This window comes from Chlorocebus sabaeus, chromosome 11 (assembly GCF_047675955.1).
Source record: "Chlorocebus sabaeus isolate Y175 chromosome 11, mChlSab1.0.hap1, whole genome shotgun sequence".
In the NCBI taxonomy this organism is placed as follows: Eukaryota; Metazoa; Chordata; class Mammalia; order Primates; family Cercopithecidae; genus Chlorocebus; species Chlorocebus sabaeus.
In genome coordinates this window covers 126,425,580-126,446,715 of record NC_132914.1, presented here as the reverse complement: position 1 = coordinate 126,446,715, position 21,136 = coordinate 126,425,580, and the positions used below count along the sequence as shown (strand labels likewise).

Sequence of the window (21,136 nt, the reverse complement as noted above, 5' to 3'; positions counted from 1 at the left end):
GATCACGAGGTCAGGAGATCGAGACCATCCTGGCTAACACGGTGAAACCCCGTCTCTACTAAAAAATACAAAAAACTAGCCGGGCGAGGTGGCGGCGCCTGTAGTCCCAGCTACTCGGGAGGCTGAGGCAGGAGAATGGCGTGAACCCGGGAGGCGGAGCTTGTAGTGAGCTGAGATCCGGTCACTGCACTCCAGCCTGGGCGACAGAGCAAGACTCCCTCTCAAAAAAAAAAAAAAAAGAGAAGTAGCAAGCATCACTTCCACATCACTTCCACTGCATTCTGGAGGAAGTGATGCTTGCCACTTCCGAGGCTAGGTTCCAAAAGGTGATGCAGCTAGAGGTGACTCCTAAGGCCACCCTGGATTGAAGGGAGGGAAACGAGACTCCACTTCCATGTGGCAGATGTGGCAGGAATGTCAAAGAATCTGCAGACGTGTTCTTCAACTATTCAGGGATCAAGGCATTATCTCTTTCTCATCCCAGCTTTATTGAGGTATAACTGACAAATAAAAATTGTATATGTTTAAAGTGTACAATCGGATGTTTTGATACCTACATACATTATGAAATGATGGCCACTATCAAGCTAATAAATTCATCACTTCCCAGAGTTACCTTTTTTTTTTTTGTAGTGAGAACATTTAAGATCTATGCTTTCAGCAAATTTCAAGTAGATGATATATTATTATTAACTATACTAAACATGCTGTACTAAACATGTATCAGGTCTACAAAACTGACTCATTTTATAACTGAAAATTTATACCCTTTGACCAAAATCCCCACTGTTTCCCCCAACACTTCACCCAGTTCCTGGAAATCATCCTTCTACTCACCATTTCTGTGAGTTCAACTTCTTTAAGTAAGATGATGCAGTATTTGTCTTTGATTAGAGGTGTATTTCCTTAAAATTATAAATACAGTCAATAGAGAAATCAAAAGGGGAACGTGATCATATTGCCTGAGAAAGGAGAGAAAGTAGAAGGCAGTGGGAGATCAAATTTCATTGATCACACCAGGAAATCAGTAGCTAAAGTCTAAAACCACTATATCAAAGAAGGGGAATATAGCATATTATTTAGATATGTAGGGGGAAAAAAAAACCTTTATAACATAGAAGAGTTGAAAACAGTTGCCTGAAGGAAACAAAAATAGAGTTAGGGAAGGGTGGATGCCTGCTATGGAATTTCATTGTAAACCCTTTCGGAAGGGTAACATTTTAACGATGAGCTTGTATAACCCTGATAAGATTTTGAAATTTACATGAAAAAGGAAGGGAAGAGCACCATGCATTTGGTGTGTTTCAGTGGCTTTGAGAAGCCGGCCTCACTGGGAGAAGGCATGAGCACATGGCCAGCCTCACGTGGGGTCTGCAGTATGAAATCTTGCTGCCTCCCCAAAGGTGGAAGAATTATTTTATTTTATTTTAGTGTGAGTACCAAAATGCAATCACTCTCCATACCATGCCACAGCCACTAAACCCAAGAGCTGATGTACTTTAAGAAACAGAGTGGTGTATAAATCTGTTTGCAGTGCAGGTGACAATTTGACTGATACTCTGCACTTGTCAAAAGAAGCACACAGGTTATTTATAGCAACACAGCATTATTGCTAATTAGATGTTGTATTTCTATGGCCATCTAATAGCTCTTATGTTTAATGTGGAAGAAATAAAAATCCCACAGCCCATCATTATTGCAGTGTTTGCTATTTATTTGGGAGGCCAGGGGTAGGAGTTGGGGGTAGGGTGGCTGGAGTAACAAAGGTTGGCCAAACAAGCAAAAGACAAGGACAGGGTGATTAGTCGTTATTCTACTGATTAGGTTACTGACCTTTGTTGGGAAATGAATTGAAAGGGTTTTTTTTAAAAAAGTCAACCACAGTTCGGAGGACACATTGAGGAATAAAGGGATGTCAGACCTCCATGCTAACTTAGGCTGGACCTGCCTAAGCTCATTACAACAGAAATCAGAGCAGTCCACCAGGAGACGAAGGGCTGGCCACCCAGCCCATGGAGGAAATTTTAAGGTTTCATACCTGAGCAATCTATCCTGCTGCCTGGGAGGAGAGCCCAGAATTTAATGATTAGGTATAGAGCAAGTTGCTGAAGCTCAATTTGGAAAGTGTTGTGTATTAATCAGGATAGGTTGGGTTATATTGGAATAAAAAGTTGCTCCTAAATCACATTGCCTTAAGACGAGAACAGCATAGTTATTTCTCCTGCTATATGTCCTGTGTGGGTCAGGAGGAAGCTCTTCTCCACATAGTGACTCAGGTGACCAGGCTCATGGAGGCTCCAGCGTCTCCTCACTGTATCATCTGGAACACAGAGCCTCCTTGGTGGCCGTGTCAGGTGAGGAGAAAGAACAGGCAATTGAACATGGAAACTGTATTGCTTCAACCCACAGGTAACAAACAACATTGATCCGTAAATTTTAGTGATTTGAAGTGTTCACACGTCTCTTCCTAACTGCAAGGACCTGTAAAATATGAAGGAACAAATGGCGTATTCTCAGAGCATTCCTTTGTCCTCTATAAACTGGAATTGACCTGCATGGCCGGCCCAACACCACCCAGCATGGTTGCCCAGGCATCTCCTCTGATTGGTCAGTGACTATGCCATCCCTGGGGTGGTTGTTGGGCTTTTTTTTTTTTTTTTTTCATTTTTAAATATTACATCTGAATATGATATAACAGGAGGAAAAAAATATTTTTATACCTGATCTGGACATCTGTCTTTAAGAGGTATATTTTTTTTTCCATGAAACGTAAATTCACAATTCTCATATCCCTTTGACATTTAATGTCCTCAAATGTAGTCTGTGGTGGACAAAAGAATCTTACAAGGTACCATTTCTTTACGTCCTTGGGAGGTGGGGTCAAGCATAGAGGGTAAATAATTCCAATATTTAAGAGAACGAATAGACTTAGCAGAAAATGCATTTCTGTACCATAACATCAGGAGAACACGAGGTCACGGAGTGTTGACACATGTAGTGGAAATAGTGGAAAACTGTTGCAGCTGCCCACAAAGCACTCTCTGAGCTTTGAGAGCTCTCTCCACTGTGTAAATCTCATCCCCCCAAGGTACTTTCCGAAAATCGACTTGGCTCAGATTTTCCTGACAGGCAGCAAAGTGTCTGTGAGGGTAAATGGGCTTGTGATCCAGTCCCTGCCAATCGGATGCACCTGTGTGAGATTTGTTTCCAACGTGGGGAAAAGGAAATGTGTGGGCATCCATTTTGCTGGCTCAGATTGTGGGAGAGGCAATGAGGTTCTAGAACCATCTGTCTGGTTTGTAAGCTTTCTAGTCATGACAAGTAGCAGGTTCTTGGCGGTCCACTCTCTGGTTCCAGGCATTGCTCTTGGGAAGTCCGCTGAAATCTGTTTCTTCAATCCCATCCCTAATCCTGAAGAAATCCTTTTCCACTTGAAAGAGGTAGAGTGGATTCTGTTGTCTGCAACTAAGATCCCTGACTGATACAATATTCTTAAAACTGAATATTATGTGCAAGACGTTTTGAAGAATGGGTAAATATTATGAGAAACGAAGTACCTATTTTAGAAAACAAATATATTAGCAATTCAAGAAGTTGTCCACATACCCGGAAGAGAGTAAGAACGTTGGAAATGGCAGACAGAGGTGAACTGTGGTCCCAAAAGGTGCAAGGCCAGCTCTCCGTATGGTGTCAGCCCTACCAATGTGGAGCCTTCATCCAGGGCATGTGCAGCCTTGATCTCTGGATGACCTGTAGGGCTACCACCATGTTTGTGTCCTTGGTTTAATGAAGTATTTGATATGGTCTTATCAAGTGAGCTTTCAGCCTCTCCAAGGATTATAAGCACATGAGTGAAGAAGTATTACTTCTGAAACCTGCTGTTTAAATCAGTGTAAATGCTGGCCACACACCTCCATGCAAATGGCAGGCCCAGGTGTGCCCCTTTTCAAAAAGTCAGTCACATTTTTGTTCCCTGCTTTATGGGGAATTTCTCTCCCTGCATGGGAGCAACTGAGTCCATTCTGGAGCTGCTATCTCTGGTGCCCTAACACACCCTCTTAGCCCTCGTTCATGCTGGGCAGTTGCACCCACGTGAGTGAAGACTCGTCATTCCCTGATGTATTAGTCTGTCCTCACCCTGCTAATAAAGACATACCCGAGACTACTGGGTAATTTATAAAGGAAAGAGGTTTAATGGACTCACAGTTCCACATGGCTGGGGAAGCAAGGGCACGTCTTACATGGTGGCCGGCAAGAGAGCTTGTGCAGGGGAATTCCCATTTATAAAACCATCAGTTCTCATGAGACTTCTTCACTATTACAAGAACAGCATGGGAAAGACCTGCCCCCATGATTCAGTTACCTCCCACCACGTCCCTCCTGTGACATGTGGAGATTATTACAATTCAAGGTGAGATTTGAGTGGGGACACAGAGCCAAATTATATCACCTGAGCAGGCCCCACCTCCAGGCATTAAGGGCATCCACATTTTGCTCCAGGCTTTTCTGACATCATAGGAACCAATTCCTAAGCATAGAATTTACACACCTGGGGAAACCTGTAATCCCAGGAATGCAGGCTTCTAGCCTTTAATCAACCAATTCTGGGAGAATCCTGCCTCTGTAAATCGAGTTCCTCTGGGCACAGCTGCAACCTTGACAACACACGATTGTGTTGGCTTCCCCTGTCACTGTCTCCTGCTGCTCACGCCTCACTCCCACCTCCTGAAAGAGGTTAACTGCACCCTCGCCCTTTTCTAAAGTCTGTTTTGGGGGGAATTCAAATGAACAAGATGTCCACGATGCACAGTGGTGACTGAGGTTGCTAATTACTAAAGAAACAAAAAGTTTGCATCTCAGTGACAGTTTAGAATAAAACCTCAAAAACCAAAATACTTTCATCTAATCACCTTTCTGGTCAACTTCATTCAGTAGGGTACAGTTATGTGCCGTATAATAACATCTCGGTCAACAATGGACTGCGTATACCACTGTGGTTCCATAGGATTATACTACTGTATTTTTATTCTAACTTTTCTATGTTGAGATACACAAATACTGTTTACCATGGTGTTCCAACTGCCTGCAGCATTCACTGCAGTCACCTGCCGTACAGTTGTGCAGCCCAGGAGCAACAGGCTGTGCCATACGGCCAGGTGTGTAGTAGGCTCTGCCTTCTAGGTTTGTGGAATATACTCTATGGTGTTCACACAATGATGAAATCACCTAACAATGCATTTCTCAGAATGTATTTCCATTCTTAGCAACCCCTCACTGTTCATTGTAAGCAAAATAAACCAATTCTCACTACCTAACATTTTTTTTTAATTTATTTATTATTATTATACTTTAAGTTGTAGGGTACATGTGCACAACGTGCAGGTTTGTTACATATGTATACTTGTGCCATCTTGCTGTGCTGCACCCATCAACTCATCATTTACATCAGGTATAACTCCCAATGCAATCCCTCCCCCCTCCCCCCTCCCCATGATAGGCCCCGGTGTGTGATGTTCCCCTTCCCGAGTCCAAGTGATCTCATTGTTCAGTTCCCACCTATGAGTGAGAACATGCGGTGTTTGGTTTTCTGTTCTTGTGATAGTTTGCTAAGAATGATGGTTTCCAGCTGCATCCATGTCCCTACAAAGGACACAAACTCATCCTTTTTTATGGCTGCATAGTATTCCATGGTGTATATGTGCCACATTTTCTTAATCCAGTCTGTCACTGATGGACATTTGGGTTGATTCCAAGTCTTTGCTATTGTGAATAGTGCTCCAATAAACATACGTGTGCATGTGTCTTTATAGCAGCATAATTTATAATCCTTTGGGTATATACCCAGTAATGGGATGGCTGGGTCATATGGTACATCTAGTTCTAGATCCTTGAGGAATCGCCATACTGTTTTCCATAATGGTTGAACTAGTTTACAATCCCACCAACAGTGTAAAAGTGTTCCTATTTCTCCACATCCTCTCCAGCACCTGTTGTTTCCTGACTTTTGAATGATCGCCATTCTAACTGGTGTGAGATGGTATCTCATTGTGGTTTTGATTTGCATTTCTCTGATGGCCAGTGATGATGAGCATTTTTTCATGTGTCTGTTAGCTGTATGAATGTCTTCTTTTGAGAAATGTCTGTTCATATCCTTTGCCCACTTTTTGATGGGGTTGTTTGTTTTTTTCTCATAAATTTGTTTGAGTTCTTTGTAGGTTCTGGATATTAGCCCTTTGTCAGATGAGTAGATTGCAAAAATTTTCTCCCATTCTGTAGGTTGCCTGTTCACTCTGATGGTAGTTTCTTTTGCTGTGCAGAAGCTCTTTAGTTTAATTAGATCCCATTTGTCAATTTTGGCTATTGCTGCTGTTGCTTTTGGTGTTTTAGACGTGAAGTCTTTGCCCATGCCTATGTCCTGAATGGTACTACCTAGGTTTTCCTCTAGGATTTTTATGGTATTAGGTCTAACATTTAAGTCTCTAATCCATCTTGAATTAATTTTCGTATAAGGAGTAAGGAAAGGATCCAGTTTCAGCTTTCTACTTATGGCTAGCCAGTTTTCCCAGCACCATTTATTAAATAGGGAATCCTTTCCCCATTTCTTGTTTCTCTCAGGTTTGTCAAAGATCAGATGGCTGTAGATGTGTGGTATTATTTCTGAGGACTCTGTTCTGTTCCATTGGTCTATATCTCTGTTTTGGTACCAGTACCATGCTGTTTTGGTTACTGTAGCCTTGTAGTATAGTTTGAAGTCAGGTAGCGTGATGCCTCCAACTTTGTTCTTTTGACTTAGGATTGTCTTGGAGATGCGGGCTCTTTTTTGGTTCCCTATGAACTTTAAAGCAGTTTTTTCCAATTCTGTGAAGAAGCTCATTGGTCGCTTGATGGGGATGGCATTGAATCTATAAATTACCTTGGGCAGTATGGCCATTTTCACGATATTGATTCCTCCTCTCCATGAGCATGGTATGTTCTTCCATTTGTTTGTGTCCTCTTTTATTTCACTGAGCAGTGGTTTGTAGTTCTCCTTGAAGAGGTCCTTTACATCCCTTGTAAGTTGGATTCCTAGGTATTTTATTCTCTTTGAAGCAATTGTGAATGGAAGTTCATTCATGATTTGGCTCTCTGTTTGACTGTCACTGGTGTATAAGAATGCTTGTGATTTTTGCACATTAATTTTGTATCCTGAGACTTTGCTGAAGTTGCTTATCAGCTTAAGGAGATTTTGGGCTGAGACAATGGGGTTTTCTAAATATACAATCATGTCGTCTGCAAACAGGGACAATTTGACTTCTTCTTTTCCTAACTGAATCCCCTTGATTTCTTTCTCTTGCCTGATTGCCCTAGCCAGAACTTCCAACACTATGTTGAATAGGAATGGTGAGAGAGGGCATCCCTGTCTTGTGCCAGTTTTCAAAGGGAATTTTTCCAGTTTTTGCCCATTCAGTATGATATTGGCTGTGGGTTTGTCATAAATAGCTTTTATTATTTTGAGGTACGTTCCATCAATACCGAATTTATTGAGCGTTTTTAGCATGAAGGGCTGTTGAATTTTGTCAAAAGCCTTTTCTGCATCTATTGAGATAATGATGTGGTTCTTGTCTTTGGTTCTGTTTATATGCTGGATTATGTTTATTGATTTGCGAATGTTGAACCAGCCTTGCATCCCAGGGGTGAAGCCCACTTGATCATGGTGGATAAGCTTTTTGATGTGTTGCTGAATCCGGTTTGCCAGTATTTTATTGAGGATTTTTGCATCGATGTTCATCAGGGATATTGGTCTAAAATTCTCTTTTTTTGTTGTGTCTCTGCCAGGCTTTGGTATCAGGATGATGTTGGCCTCATAAAATGAGTTAGGGAGGATTCCCTCTTTTTCTATTGATTGGAATAGTTTCAGAAGGAATGGTACCAACTCCTCCTTGTACCTCTGGTAGAATTCAGCTGTGAATCCATCTGGTCCTGGACTTTTTTTGGTTGGTAGGCTATTAATTATTGCCTCAATCTCAGAGCCTACTATTGGTCTATTCAGGGATTCAACTTCTTCCTGGTTTAGTCTTGGAAGAGTATAAGTGTCCAGGAAATTATCCATTTCTTCTAGATTTTCCAGTTTATTTGCGTAGAGGTGTTTATAGTATTCTCTGATGGTAGTTTGTATTTCTGTGGGGTCGGTGGTGATATCCCCTTTATCATTTTTAATTGCGTCGATTTGATTCTTCTCTCTTTTCTTCTTTATTAGTCTTGCTAGTGGTCTGTCAATTTTGTTGATCTTTTCAAAAAACCAACTCCTGGATTCATTGATTTTTTGGAGGGCTTTTTGTGTCTCTATCTCCTTCAGTTCTGCTCTGATCTTAGTTATTTCTTGCCTTCTGCTAGCTTTCGAATGTGTTTGCTCTTGCTTCTCTAGTTCTTTTAATTGCGATGTTAGAGTGTCAATTTTAGATCTTTCCTGCTTTCTCTTGTGGGTATTTAGTGCTATAAATTTCCCTCTACACACTGCTTTAAATGTGTCCCAGAGATTCTGGTATGTTGTATCTTTGTTCTCATTGGTTTCAAAGAACATCTTTATTTCTGCCTTCATTTCATTATGTACCCAGTAGTCATTCAGGAGCAGGTTGTTCAGTTTCCATGTAGTTGAGCGGTTTTGATTGAGTTTCTTAGTCCTGAGTTCTAGTTTGATTGCACTGTGGTCTGAGAGACAGTTTGTTATAATTTGTATTCTTGTACATTTGTTGAGGAGTGCTTTACTTCCGATTACGTGGTCAATTTTGGAGTAAGTACGATGTGGTGCTGAGAAGAATGTATATTCTGTTGATTTGGGGTAGATTGTTCTATAGATGTCTATTAGGTCTGCTTGCTGCAGAGATGAGTTCAATTCCTGGATATCCTTGTTAACTTTCTGTCTCGTTGATCTGTCTAATGTTGACAGTGGAGTGTTGAAGTCTCCCATTATTATTGTATGGGAGTCTAAGTCTCTTTGTAAGTCTCTAAGGACTTGCTTTATGAATCTGGGTGCTCCTGTATTGGGTGCATATATATTTAGGATAGTTAGCTCTTCCTGTTGAATTGATCCCTTTACCATTATGTAATGGCCTTCTTTGTCTCTTTTGATCTTTGATGGTTTAACGTCTGTTTTATCAGAGACTAGTATTGCAACCCCCGCTTTTTTTTTGTCCTCCATTTGCTTGGTAAATCTTCCTCCATCCCTTTATTTTGAGCCTATGTATGTCTCTGCGTGTGAGATGGGTCTCCTGAATGCAGCAGACTGATGGGTCTTGACTCTTTATCCAGTTTGCCAGTCTGTGTCTTTTAATTGGAGCATTTAGTCCATTTACATTTAAGGTTAAGATTGTTATGTGTGAACTTGATCCTGCCATTATGATATTAACTGGTTATTTTGCTCGTTAGTTGATGCAGTTTCTTCGTAGCCTCAATGGTCTTTACATTTTGGCATGTTTTTGCAATGGCTGTTACTGGTTGTTCCTTTCCATGTTTAGTGCTTCCTTCAGGGTCTCTTGTAAGGCAGGCCTAGTGGTGACAAAATCTCTAAGCATTTGCTTATCTGTAAAGGATTTTATTTCTCCTTCACTTATGAAACTTAGTTTGGCTGGATATAAAATTCTGGGTTTAAAATTCTTTTCTTTAAGAATGTTGAATATTGGCCCCCACTCTCTTCTGGCTTGAAGAGTTTCTGCCGAGAGATCTGCTGTTAGTCTGATGGGCTTCCCTTTGTGGGTAACCCGACCTTTCTCTCTGGCTGCCCTTAAGATTTTTTCCTTCATTTCAACTTTGGTGAATCTGGCAATTATGTGTCTTGGAGTTGCACTTCTCAAGGAGTATCTTTGTGGCGTTCTCTGTATTTCCTGGATTTGAATGTTGGCCTGCCCTACTAGGTTGGGGAAGTTCTCCTGGATGATATCCTGAAGAGTGTTTTCCAACTTGGTTCCATTTTCCCCCTCACTTTCAGGTACCCCAATCAGACGTAGATTTGGTCTTTTTACATAATCCCATACTTCTTGCAGGCTTTGTTTATTTCTTTTTCTTCTTTTTTCTTTTGGTTTCTCTTCTCGCTTCATTTCATTCATTTGATACTCCATCGCTGACATTCTTTCTTCCAGTTGATCGAGTCGGTTACTGAAGCTTGTGCATTTGTCACGTATTTCTCGTGCCATGGTTTTCGTCTCTTTCATTTCGTTTGTGAGCTTCTCTGCATTAATTACTGTAGCCATCAATTCTTCCACTTTTTTTTCAAGATTTTTAGTTTCTTTGCGCTGGGTACGTAATTCCTCCTTTAGCTCTGAGAAATTTGATGGACTGAAGCCTTCTTCTCTCATCTCGTCGAAGTCATTCTCCGTCCAGCTTTGATCCGTTGCTGGCGATGAGCTGCGCTCCTTTGCCGGGGGAGATGCGCTCTTATTTTTTGAATTTCCAGCTTTTCTGCCCTGCTTTTTCCCCATCTTTGTGGTTTTATCTGCCTCTGGTCTTTGATGATGGTGATGTACTGATGGGGTTTTGGTGTAGGTGTCCTTCCTGTTTGATAGCTTTCCTTCTAACAGTCAGGATCCTCAGCTGTAGGTTGTAGCTGTAGGAGATTGCTTGAGGTCCACTCCAGACCCTGTTTGCCTGGGTATCAGCAGCAGAGGCTGCAGAAGATAGTATATTTCTGAACAGCGAGTGTACCTGTCTGATTCTTGCTTTGGAAACTTCCTCTCAGGGGTGTACTCCACCCTGTGAGGTGTGGGGTGTCAGACTGCCCCTAGTGGGGGATGTCTCCCAGTTAGGCTACTCAGGGGTCAGGGACCCACTTGAGCAGGGAGTCTGTCCCTTCTCAGATCTCAACCTCCGTGTTGGGAGATCCACTGCTCTCTTCAAAGCTGTCAGACAGAGTCGTTTGCGTCTGCAGAGCTGCTGCGTTTGTTATTGTTTACTGTGCCCTGTCCCCAGAGGTGGAGTCTACAGAGACAGGCAGGTTTCCTTGAGCTGCTGTGAGCTCCACCCAGTTCGAGCTTCCCAGCAGCTTTGTTTACCTACTTAAGCCTCAGCAATGGCGGGCGCCCCTCCCCCAGCCTCGCTGCTGCCTTGCCGGTAAATCACAGACTGCTGTGCTAGCAATGAGGGAGGCTCCGTGGGTGTGGGACCCTCCCGGCCAGGTGTGGGATATGATCTCCTGGTGTGCCGGTTTGCTTAAAGCACAGTATTGGGGTGGGAGTTACCCAATTTTCCAGGTGTTGTGTGTCTCAGTTCCCCTGGCTAGGAAAAGGGATTCCCTTCCCCCTTGCGCTTTCCAGGTGAGGCAATGCCTCGCCCTGCTTCAGCTCTCGCTGGTCGGGCTGCAGCAGCTGACCAGCACCGATCGTCTGGCACTCCCCAGTGAGATGAACCCAGTACCTCAGTTGAAAATGCAGAAATCACCGGTCTTCTGTGTTGCTCGCGCTGGGAGTTGGAGACTGGAGCTGTTCCTATTCGGCCATCTTGCTCCACCCCCCCCCCCCCCCCCGATGTTCACATTTTTTAAAAAATGAATTTATTGCAAGAATACGGGCTCTCTCAGAGGGTGAATTAAAAAGCTGGACAAAAAGCCCTCAGAAAAGGTAGGAACCAGGACAATGCTAGAGATAGACCAGGGTAAATGGCATAGACTTCTCAGGTGCCACGAATGAGACAAATGAAATCCAACTATTCTTGACCCGGCTTCACTCCCTTTGAGTGAAATTCAAGTCCCAGGGAGAGAGGCTGCTGGTCCTAGCTCCAGAGATGCCTGCCTACTCTACCTACTTTTGAAGAGGGGAGAGAGTTATTGTGCCCCACCAAGCGTCATGCAAAGGAGAAGTGATAGCTTCCCAAAGGAAAATGGATATCATCTTATGAAAAAGGAGATAGGAAAGGCAAAAACTATCTATCCTAGTGGCTCATTGTTTTCCTTTAAAAATGTTATGAGGAAATGTCTCAATATGTAACTCAAATCCTCTTTGTTTGAAAGTTTATGCCTACTGTCTCATGTCTTTATTAACAGTTAACCCCTGTAAAGAAAAAAAAAAAAAAAAAGCTACCTTTTTGCAAGTCTCCAAGCTTAATGGGCCAGTTAGCTTTTATGTCCATTTCTTCAAAATGCCCGTTTCTTAAATGTGCCTCACACAGAGTTAAGGGATGGGAATACACTGCTTGGAGGTTGAGGTGTTGGACTGTGAGCTGTTCTGGTTGGATAAGCCTCCATCTTCCTCTGATGCCTTCCCCAAGCCAATTTTCCACAGGGCAGGGAAGGCTGGAGGTTCAGCTGGCGCTCCATTTCATTTGCTGTATGGAATGTTTGCTCCCTCTAACCTCCTCCAATGGGGTGCTCAGATTGGGTGTGTTAATCACTGTGATGTTGAGTCCTGTGTGCTTTCTGTGACACCTCTTTGTGTCCATGTGTTCTCATCATTTAGCTCCCACTTATAAGTGAGAACATGTGGTATGTTGCTTTCTGTTCCTGTGTTAGTTTGCTAAGGATAACGACCTCCAGCTCCAACCATGTCCCTGCAATGGACATGATTTTGTTCTTTTTTATGGCTATATAGTATTCCATGGTGTATAGTTGAGCACTTTGATGCTTTTGTTTAGGAAGGAATCAGTTGACGCAGCTCACATTACACTATTTTTATTTCTTCTAACGTTATTCATCTATTTTAACATATATGGGATCATTTCACAACCATATATTAAAACAGCAAGTGATCTCCAAAGAGGCTCTAGTAACTTTAGGAGAAAAAAAGAACAACAACAACAAAATGTTTTTTCTCATTACAAAAAAATAAGTCAATTTAACTTACTCGTTTTGACTTAAGACCGATGAGAAATCATGAGGGGATCCCCTTTCAGGTTGCATCAGTTAAGATGGTGATTATCTGTGAGTAACAGAACTTGGAAATCAATGGTTAGAATGAGCAAGCTCTTAATTCTCTCTGCAAACATGCTTGGAGGTGGATGCCGAAGGTGAGTGTGGCCATGCTTCTAGCATCCAGGGACTTCCTTTTTGACTAGTCACTGTATTCGATTCCTAGTGCTGCTATACTGAAGTGACGAAGTAACACAATGTGGTGGCTAAAAACAAGAGAAACTCACTCCATCACTGTTCTGGAGGCTCCAAGTCTAACATTGTGGTGTGACCAGGGCCGTGCTCCCTCTGGAGGCTCTAGGGAAGCATCCTTCCTACCTCTTCCAGCTTCTGTGGGTTGTGCCAATTCTTGATATTCCTCAGCTTACAGATGGATCATCCCAATCTCTGGCTCCATCTTCCTGTGCCATCCTCCCTGTGTGTCTGTCTGTGTTTTTTCTTCTTGTAAGGACACCCACAATCCCACCTTAATCCATTAAGACCATGTCTCAACTAATCACATCTACAGATATACTGATTCCAAATAAACTCACATTCTGGGTCTCCAGGTGGACATGAACTTTGTACTCAATCCACCATGGTCATCACTCATCTGTGCTTATTTATCAGACATTTCGGAGGGCATTTACTAGTTACCAGGCGCTGTTCTAAACACCCTACAAATATTAATACGCCAAATCTAGGGCAAACCCAAGAGGTACATACCATTATTATGCTCATTTTATAGCTGAAGAGAATTAGGCACTAAGAGTTAAGTAACTTGCTTGGAGCCACCCAGCTAGTAGTGGCACAACCAGGATTCAAACGTAGGCAGTCTGATATGGTTTGGCTGTGTCCCCACCCAAATCTCATCTTGAATTTTAGTTCCTGTAACTCCCACGTTGTGGGAGGGACCTGGTGGGAGATCATTGAATCATGCATTCGGGAAGTTTCCCCCATACTATGCTCGTGGTAGTGCATAAGTCTCAGGAGGTATGATGATTTTATTTGGGGTTTCCCCTTTTGCTTGGCTCTCATTCTCTCTTTACCTGCTGCCATGTAAGACACGCCTTTGTTCTTCCCTCACCTTCCACCGTGATTGTGAGGCCTCCCCAGCTACCTGGAACTGAGTCCATGAAACCTCTTTTTCTTTGTAAATTACCCAGTCTTGGCTATATCTTTTTCATCAGCAGCGTGAAAACAGACACAATCCAACGAGAGATTCCCTGCACTTAACTATTAATAGTTCACTACACTGAAACCATGTGTCTTTTAACCACATACCACCACCTTTGAGTCACAAGATGCAGTTTAACTCCAGCATTATCTGTGCCTAGTGCGCAGGAAGAAAGGAAAAAGGAAAGACAACTTTCAGAATCTGCTTAGTTCTTGTTATTTTTTTCATTTTAATTTAATTTTAATTTTAACTTTTATTTTAAATTAAGGAGTACATGTGCAGGTTTGTTACAAAGGGAAACATGCCATGGAGGTTTGTTGTACCAATTATTTCACCACCCAGGTATTAAGCCTACCACCCATTGGTTGTCCTGATCGTCTCCCTCCTCCCAACCTCCACCCTCCCATAGGCCCCAGTGTGTGTTGTTCCCCTCTATGTGTCCATGTGTTCTCATCATTTAGCTCCCACTTATAAGCGAGAACATGTGGTATGTTGTTTTCTGTTCCTGTGTCAGTTTGCCAAGGATAATGGCCTCCAGCTCCAACCATGTCCCTGCAAAGGACATGATCTCATTCTTTTTTATGACTGCATAGTATTCCATGGTGTGTATGTATCACATTTTCTCCATCCAGTCTACCATTGATGGACATCTAGTCAATGGTAGATTTCACATCTTTGCTATTGTGAATACTGCTGCAGTATACATGCACATGCGTGCATCTTTATGGTAGAATGATTTATATTCCTTTGGGTATATACTTGGTAATGGGATTGCTGGGTCAAATGTATTTCTGTTTTTGTCTCTTTGAGGAATTGCCACACTGTCTTCCACAAAGGTTGAACTAATTTACACTCCTACCCGTAGTGTATAAGTATTCCCTTTACCCCACAACGTCACCAGCATCTGTGGTTTTTAAAAATCTTTTTAATAATAGCTATTCTGACTGGTGTGAGATGGTATCTCATTGTGCTTTTGATTTGCATTTCTCTAGTGATCAATGATGCTGAGCTTTTTTACATGATTATTGGCTGCATGTCTGTCTTCTTTTGAGTTTTTGTTTTTTCACAAAATTTTCTGGAAGTCTCACTAAATGACTTTTATTGATATCTTCTGGGCCAGAAACATGCCACAGATTAAGGGCAGCCAAAAACTATAGTCATTTTGTTTAGGCATGTTACAGCCACAAATGAAATCGGGGTTTTGTTAGGAAAAAAGGGGAAAACAGGCATCGAATGGGCAACAAACTGTCTAACACAGAGATCAATCTCTTAAAGTGTTTTAAAACTTCTCTTGTGCAATGTTTTTCTCTATCCATTATTTTCCTCATCTCTGTTTTAAAATTAATTTTCAAAGGTAAACGTGAATAAATGACTATGCTGATACTTGAAGCATAAAATCAGGATACTGGAAACATGAGGAAATTTAAAAAACAAAAATCAAAATAAAGAAACACTCTATATCTAGTTCCAATGCATCAGACCACCGCACGACAGATTACTTTAGTGATGTAGCAGACTCGGTCAGGGCCCTACATATTTCCCTTGTACCCTAGCACAGCAGTGAGCTCCTGACCAGGTCCAAGTGCCACCCTCCATCGGGAGCTTCCTTTGAAACAGTAGAAGTCTGTTTTGTCTGCACATGCAGTGCCCTGGAAGTGCTAAGCAGTGGTCTGTTTAGGAGCAGCACTCAGGATTTGGTGTATAAATACCCCAGCTCCCTCAGCCCTCAATGAAATTATTCTTAGGTATATATTCTAGAGAATTTCCTTGCGGGGAAATACATCATAATATATTTCAATCCATTGAAATACATACACATTTACACACTGCTATGGTTGGAATGTCTGTTCCCACAAACCTCATGTTGAAATGTGATCCCCAGTGTTGGAGGTAGGGCCATGGGAGGTATTTGGGCCATGGGAATGAGTCCCTCATGAGTAGGTAAAGTCCCTCTCTGGTTGCAGTGGGCGTGGGGCAGCGATGGAGTTCTCAGTGTTGTTAAGAGCCTGGCACTTCCGCTGTTCTTCTCCCTTGCTTCCTCTACTGCTGAGTGATCTCTGCACATTCCTGCTCCCTTCGCCCTCCTCCACAAGGCTTTCTCCGGATGCCCAATCTTCCAGCCAGCAGAATCATGAACCAAACAAACCGTTTTTTCTTATAAATACCCAGCCTCTCTAGGTTTTTTTGTTTGGGTTTGTTTGTTGTTTGTTTGTTTTGAGAGAAGGCCTTGCTCTGTTGCCCAGGCTATAGTGCAGTGGCACAACCATGACTCACGGCAGCCTTTACCTCACTGGGCTCAGGTGATCCTTCCACCTCAGCCATTCAAGTAGCTGGGACTATAGACATGTACCACCACAGCTGCATAAACTTTTTTCTATTTGTTTGTGGAGACAGAGTCTCACCGTATTGCCCAGGCTGGTCTCGAACTCCTGGGTTCAAGTGATCCACCTGCCCCAGCCTCCCAAAGGGCTGGGATTACAGGTGTGAGCCACTGCACCCAGCCTGGTATTTCCTTATAGCAATACAAATGGACTAAGACACACACAGAATATACAATATATTTCATCATCCTCTGCAGGATCAGCTCCAGGTGCCCACTGTGGTAACTGGTTTAATCTACACAACTTGTTAGTAGCCTCCTTTTCCCTGTGTCACCTGCACACTCTCCTATTGAAGTTTCCTGAATGTCCTAGATAAATTTCTCTTGAATCTTTGTCCCAGGATCTATTTCCAGGCTTGCTCAAACTAAGACGTGGGTCATTATTTCTCCAGCAAGACAGGGATTGTTATTGTTTCCTTATAATGGATGACTGTGAGTCAGCCCCCAGGAAAAATATCTGAAACCTCACTTTAATGGTTATACCTTTCTCAGTGCCATATCCAGTCTATTCTCTGCTATTCTACCTCCTCCTCAACTGTGGAGTGCCAAAAGTTCTGTAGTGCTTTGTCAGAGATCCTTACTGGCACACAGATAATGCCCAAGTAGCAGAAAGGGTGTATGAAGTGACAATAAGGATTATGATTGGCTGATGGGAAGGAGATATGTTTTCTAAAGAGAGTCTGTGCCTTTGTTTCCTAGGCTCTGAGGTGCTGTGATAAGGTGAACACACAGCAATAAGGAAACTGAGCTTTCAAGCGTTTCTGGGGTCCAAAACTTGAGCAGTTATAGGTCATATCTCAAGCAAAGCTAAGGCTTTACAGGTACTTCTGCCCCTGAACAAGGATCTCCTTCGTCCTCCTCTTATCTAAATTAAAGACTTTTGTGAGTCATCCCCGTACCATTCGCCTCCTGGAAAAAGCAAAGCTGTGCAAAAGAGAAAATTCTTGACGTCAAAGAATTGGAAATACACAGAGGAGGCAGGGAAATACCAAGCCTGAAGGCCCAGTCACTCAGCCCCACTGAGATCTTTGTGGGCAGAAAGACATATGCTATTCAGAGAAAAAGGCAACACCCCAGACATATGGGCTTGCAGCTGCTCATCAGTCACTCCCAGCGTCATTTGTCATTATATTAACCTGAATGTGCAAAAACATGAAAGGTCTTTGGATTTTATCATTGGAGTAGAGATGCTCTTCACTTTTTACCACGAATGTGAGAAATTGTGTTCCCCGAGACTGATGTCAGAAGTGGCCACACTGCTCCCTTGTCTGTCTCTCTCTTTTGTGATGAGCCAGTTTTGGCCAGAAAGTTAAACAGCATTGTTCCACTTTTTCCCAGAGTACTACTTGTTCCTTTTGATCCTCACCCTTTATAGTAGAAAAAAAGTATTAGGTTGGTGCAAAAGTAATGGTGATTTTTGCCATTAAAGCTAATTTTTCCTGCCTGGAGCAGCAGGAAATGGCATCATATACTGATTTTGCCTCTTCATTTTTGTGCTATGTTTTTATTTGAATTAAAATAAAATCAGGCTGGGAACCCATAGAGGAGAAAAAGTGTATGGATGATGGGACTTTGAAGGCCTATGCATATTCCAACAGTTTAAAGCATGGTCTCTGAAATTTGGGAGCATTCCAAATTGGAGTCTTGTCTGTTAGAATTAAAATAATGAACAGTATATGTATTGCTACATCCAAAGCCTAACCCCAGTGAGCTGGTTATAGACAAATCTCATCCCATAAAGAAAAAATAAGATCTTATCTAAGAAATAGTTAACATAAGGAAAATAGTTACGTAATTTTAGGATGATAAACTTCTATTCCTTCTGCTGGCATTCTACTAACAGGCATTTTACATTCCACATGAAAATCAAAGTAACAAGAATCTTTGCAAGCTCATCTCTCAAAATGACATGGATACAGCCCTACTGAGCTCGCAGTCTTAGAAGGAAAATAAAGCGATCGAATAACTATGAGTGAAAGTAAAATGACAGTTGTGTTAGATCCACCCTAACCAGCTCCTAGCACCCACCCAGACCTTTTGCTGTTATTCTGTCAAGGAAAAGACAGGTACATCCAGAGTTAACAGAAGAAATGCAATGTGGCATGTTGATAAAACACCTCTTAGGGACACTCCTGGCATGTGATGAGCTGAAACTGAGCAAAGAACATCGTGCACTAGGACTTGGAAGCTGTATTATACAGAGATGTGTGTTTATATTGGGACTTCTACGTTTTTGTGATAGAAAATGCAATCTCTGCAGAGAAGAATGAGATTCACTTACCAGGTCTTGAGGCTCAGTTTCTTTATCTAAAAAATGGGCTCCTATGATCTCTCAGGCCCCCACCAATTAAAAAAATCACAAGAATTCTAGAAGAGTAACTGAGGATGAGCATGGGTACACTGGAGAGAAAGATGCAGGGTGTCATGAGATCCAGAGATGCTCCATGTCTGGGAAGCACCACCGAGGCCTAGGTGTGCCTGAAAAAAAGGGATTCGTGCATAGAGTGTGAGGAGCTGGGGAGCAAGAAGGTGAGGATGCGAATCCCAGTCCTTTCCCTGTTGAGTCCTATTTATGCACTCAACAAATATTAACACCGTTCATTGTAGCTAAGCTCTGTGCTAGGTGCTGGTGAGCAGAAAGCAGATACAGCCCCATGGAGCTTAGAGTCTGGAAGAGAGATAAAGGGATTAAATAACTAGAAGTAAAACAGCAACTGTTAGGTGCTACCAAGGGGAAAAGTTCAGGGCGTTCTTCATTCTGAAAGCAGATACTCGGGGCAAGCTGGGACACCCCTAAAGACACACGTCTTGAGCTGCTCTATGAAAGAGTTTGCAGCAAAATGCATGTTGGGGTGAATGTGGATGTGTGTGGTGCAGCGTGGATCACATCAGTGGGGATGTGGGAGTGCTGCTGGAGCCACAATAACATTCCAGACACGTCTGGAGGCCAGGACCCAATAAAAGCCTGGAAAATTGAAACACAGTGAAAGAAAGCCAGAGCAAGAGAGCACAGAGAGTGAGGGCTCTCTCCCTGCCTTTGTCTCCCCCACATGCCACACACTGGCGGTGCAGTGCTGCTCATCTAAGCTTCTTGCACAACACCGGCCCCTCTAGCCATCCATCGGCTGCTGAAGCCACCATCGTCGTGTCCATGTTAGGACCTGTTTGAGTTAGCTGATGCATGGACTCGGGAGCTGGACTTCCCAGTTTCAAATCCTGCCTTCATTGATTTCTACCTGGGTGTCCCTGGGCAAGTCACAGAACCTCTCTGTGCCATCTGTAAACTGGGAGGAAGAAGAATGTTTGTCGTATCAGGATGCTATGAGGATTGATGAGCCAATATTTTTAAAGCACTTACAAAGGCGTCTGACACATAATTGTTCGCCAAACACAATATTAGTAATAAATTTTCTCCACCACTTTTTCTATCCTCCACCCCTTCGCCATCATAGTTGCCCTGCAGGAATCTGGGTGAGGACAGAACATGATCCCTTGGCTGCCACGGTCACCCAGTGGGTGCTGCCCGCCGGGATTTCTGAGCCTGCAGAAGAGGCCAGTGGTGTTTGCAGGGCGGCTGAGGAAAGGCAGGCGGCGTACTCCCGGGGGCTGGGCCATCTCAGGAGGGGATGTGATGGAAGGGTGTGTTTGGTCTTCCAGGAGGCAGAAATTCTGAACACAGCCATCCTCACGGGGAAGACGGTGGCCGTCCCGGTGAAAGTGGTCTCCGTGGAGGACGACGGCACAGTGACAGAGCTGGTGGAGTCTGTGGAGTGTAGATCGTCTGATGAAGACGTGATTAAGGCAAGTTGACACCTCCCCACCCCTGCAGAAACCTGCTGTCATGTCAGCTTCTGTGCTCCTGGACCAGCTTGGGACCTCTGGGACCTCTGGGTCCCACAGGATCGCTCCCATCCCATTCTGGTTATCCTGTCACTTAAATCAGGAGACTCTCCCTGGCACAAATATTGGACAGAATGAAAAACTGCTCTGGCTGATGACTCCGAGTCTGGGAGGCTGTCCTTTGACACTCTGTGTTTGCCGAATGCCCTTGGCCTCTTCCCAGATCCCCAGGGAGATTGCGGCGGGAGGCAGGGACCAGCTTACCCTCCACCCACCCCAGGCCAGGGAGAAGAGGGGAGGGAGCCCCAGAGCCTAGATGGATGGGTGTGTGGCCACACACTCCGGGATGATTCTATAGCACACAGCATTTGTGTGAAATCAATAGTGGTATAAGGTATACAACTACTCCCAGCTTTGATTTACCATACTGGCCAAGGGAGAAAGAGGAAATCGTTCTCTATTCCTCTGCTCAGCCCACAAAATTCCACGTAGCTAGGGATGTGGATGAACAGTGCTCACCCCTCCTTCCTTCGTCTCGGCCTCTTAAATTGAGTGCAAAAATGATTCAAAACAAAGGCACACTGGGAGATGGATGGAGGAGGCCGAGGAGATGGAGTCTTGCTCTGCCAGGAACCTCATAGAACACTTCCAGCCTGCGGGAGGTAAATGGGTTCCTCAGGCTGCCACCACCCACTCCAGAGCCAGGGCTGCAGTGACAGATGCAGAGGCACCTCCTTGAAGGAGGAGGCTGCCAACAAAAGCCCAGGACAATGAGAAGGGCTTCACGAGGCTCCGAGAGACTCCTTCCGCATGAGTCCCAGCCAGGGCTGGAGCACAGGACAATACCCAGACAGGAACCGGTGTAACCACTCTGCTCTGAAGCAAATCT

At 43.4% G+C, this 21,136-nt stretch overlaps 1 protein-coding gene and 1 long non-coding RNA gene across 2 annotated transcripts in view; one reads left to right on the top strand and one right to left on the bottom strand.

The window, feature by feature from the left end:
- Positions 1-21,136, top strand: part of TMEM132D (transmembrane protein 132D) — an 839,174-nt gene that overhangs the window by 667,798 nt on the left and 150,240 nt on the right. Inside the window, 1 exon segment of the mRNA XM_073021227.1 lies at positions 20,065-20,208. Within this exon segment, the coding sequence (XP_072877328.1) occupies positions 20,065-20,208 (144 nt within the window).
- LOC140712812 (uncharacterized) lies at positions 17,073-21,104 on the bottom strand. Its single transcript, XR_012094617.1, has 5 exons — positions 20,767-21,104; positions 20,005-20,170; positions 19,462-19,691; positions 18,689-18,807; positions 17,073-17,774 (listed from the first exon to the last, which is right to left on the bottom strand). It is a non-coding gene; the product is annotated as an uncharacterized lncRNA (long non-coding RNA).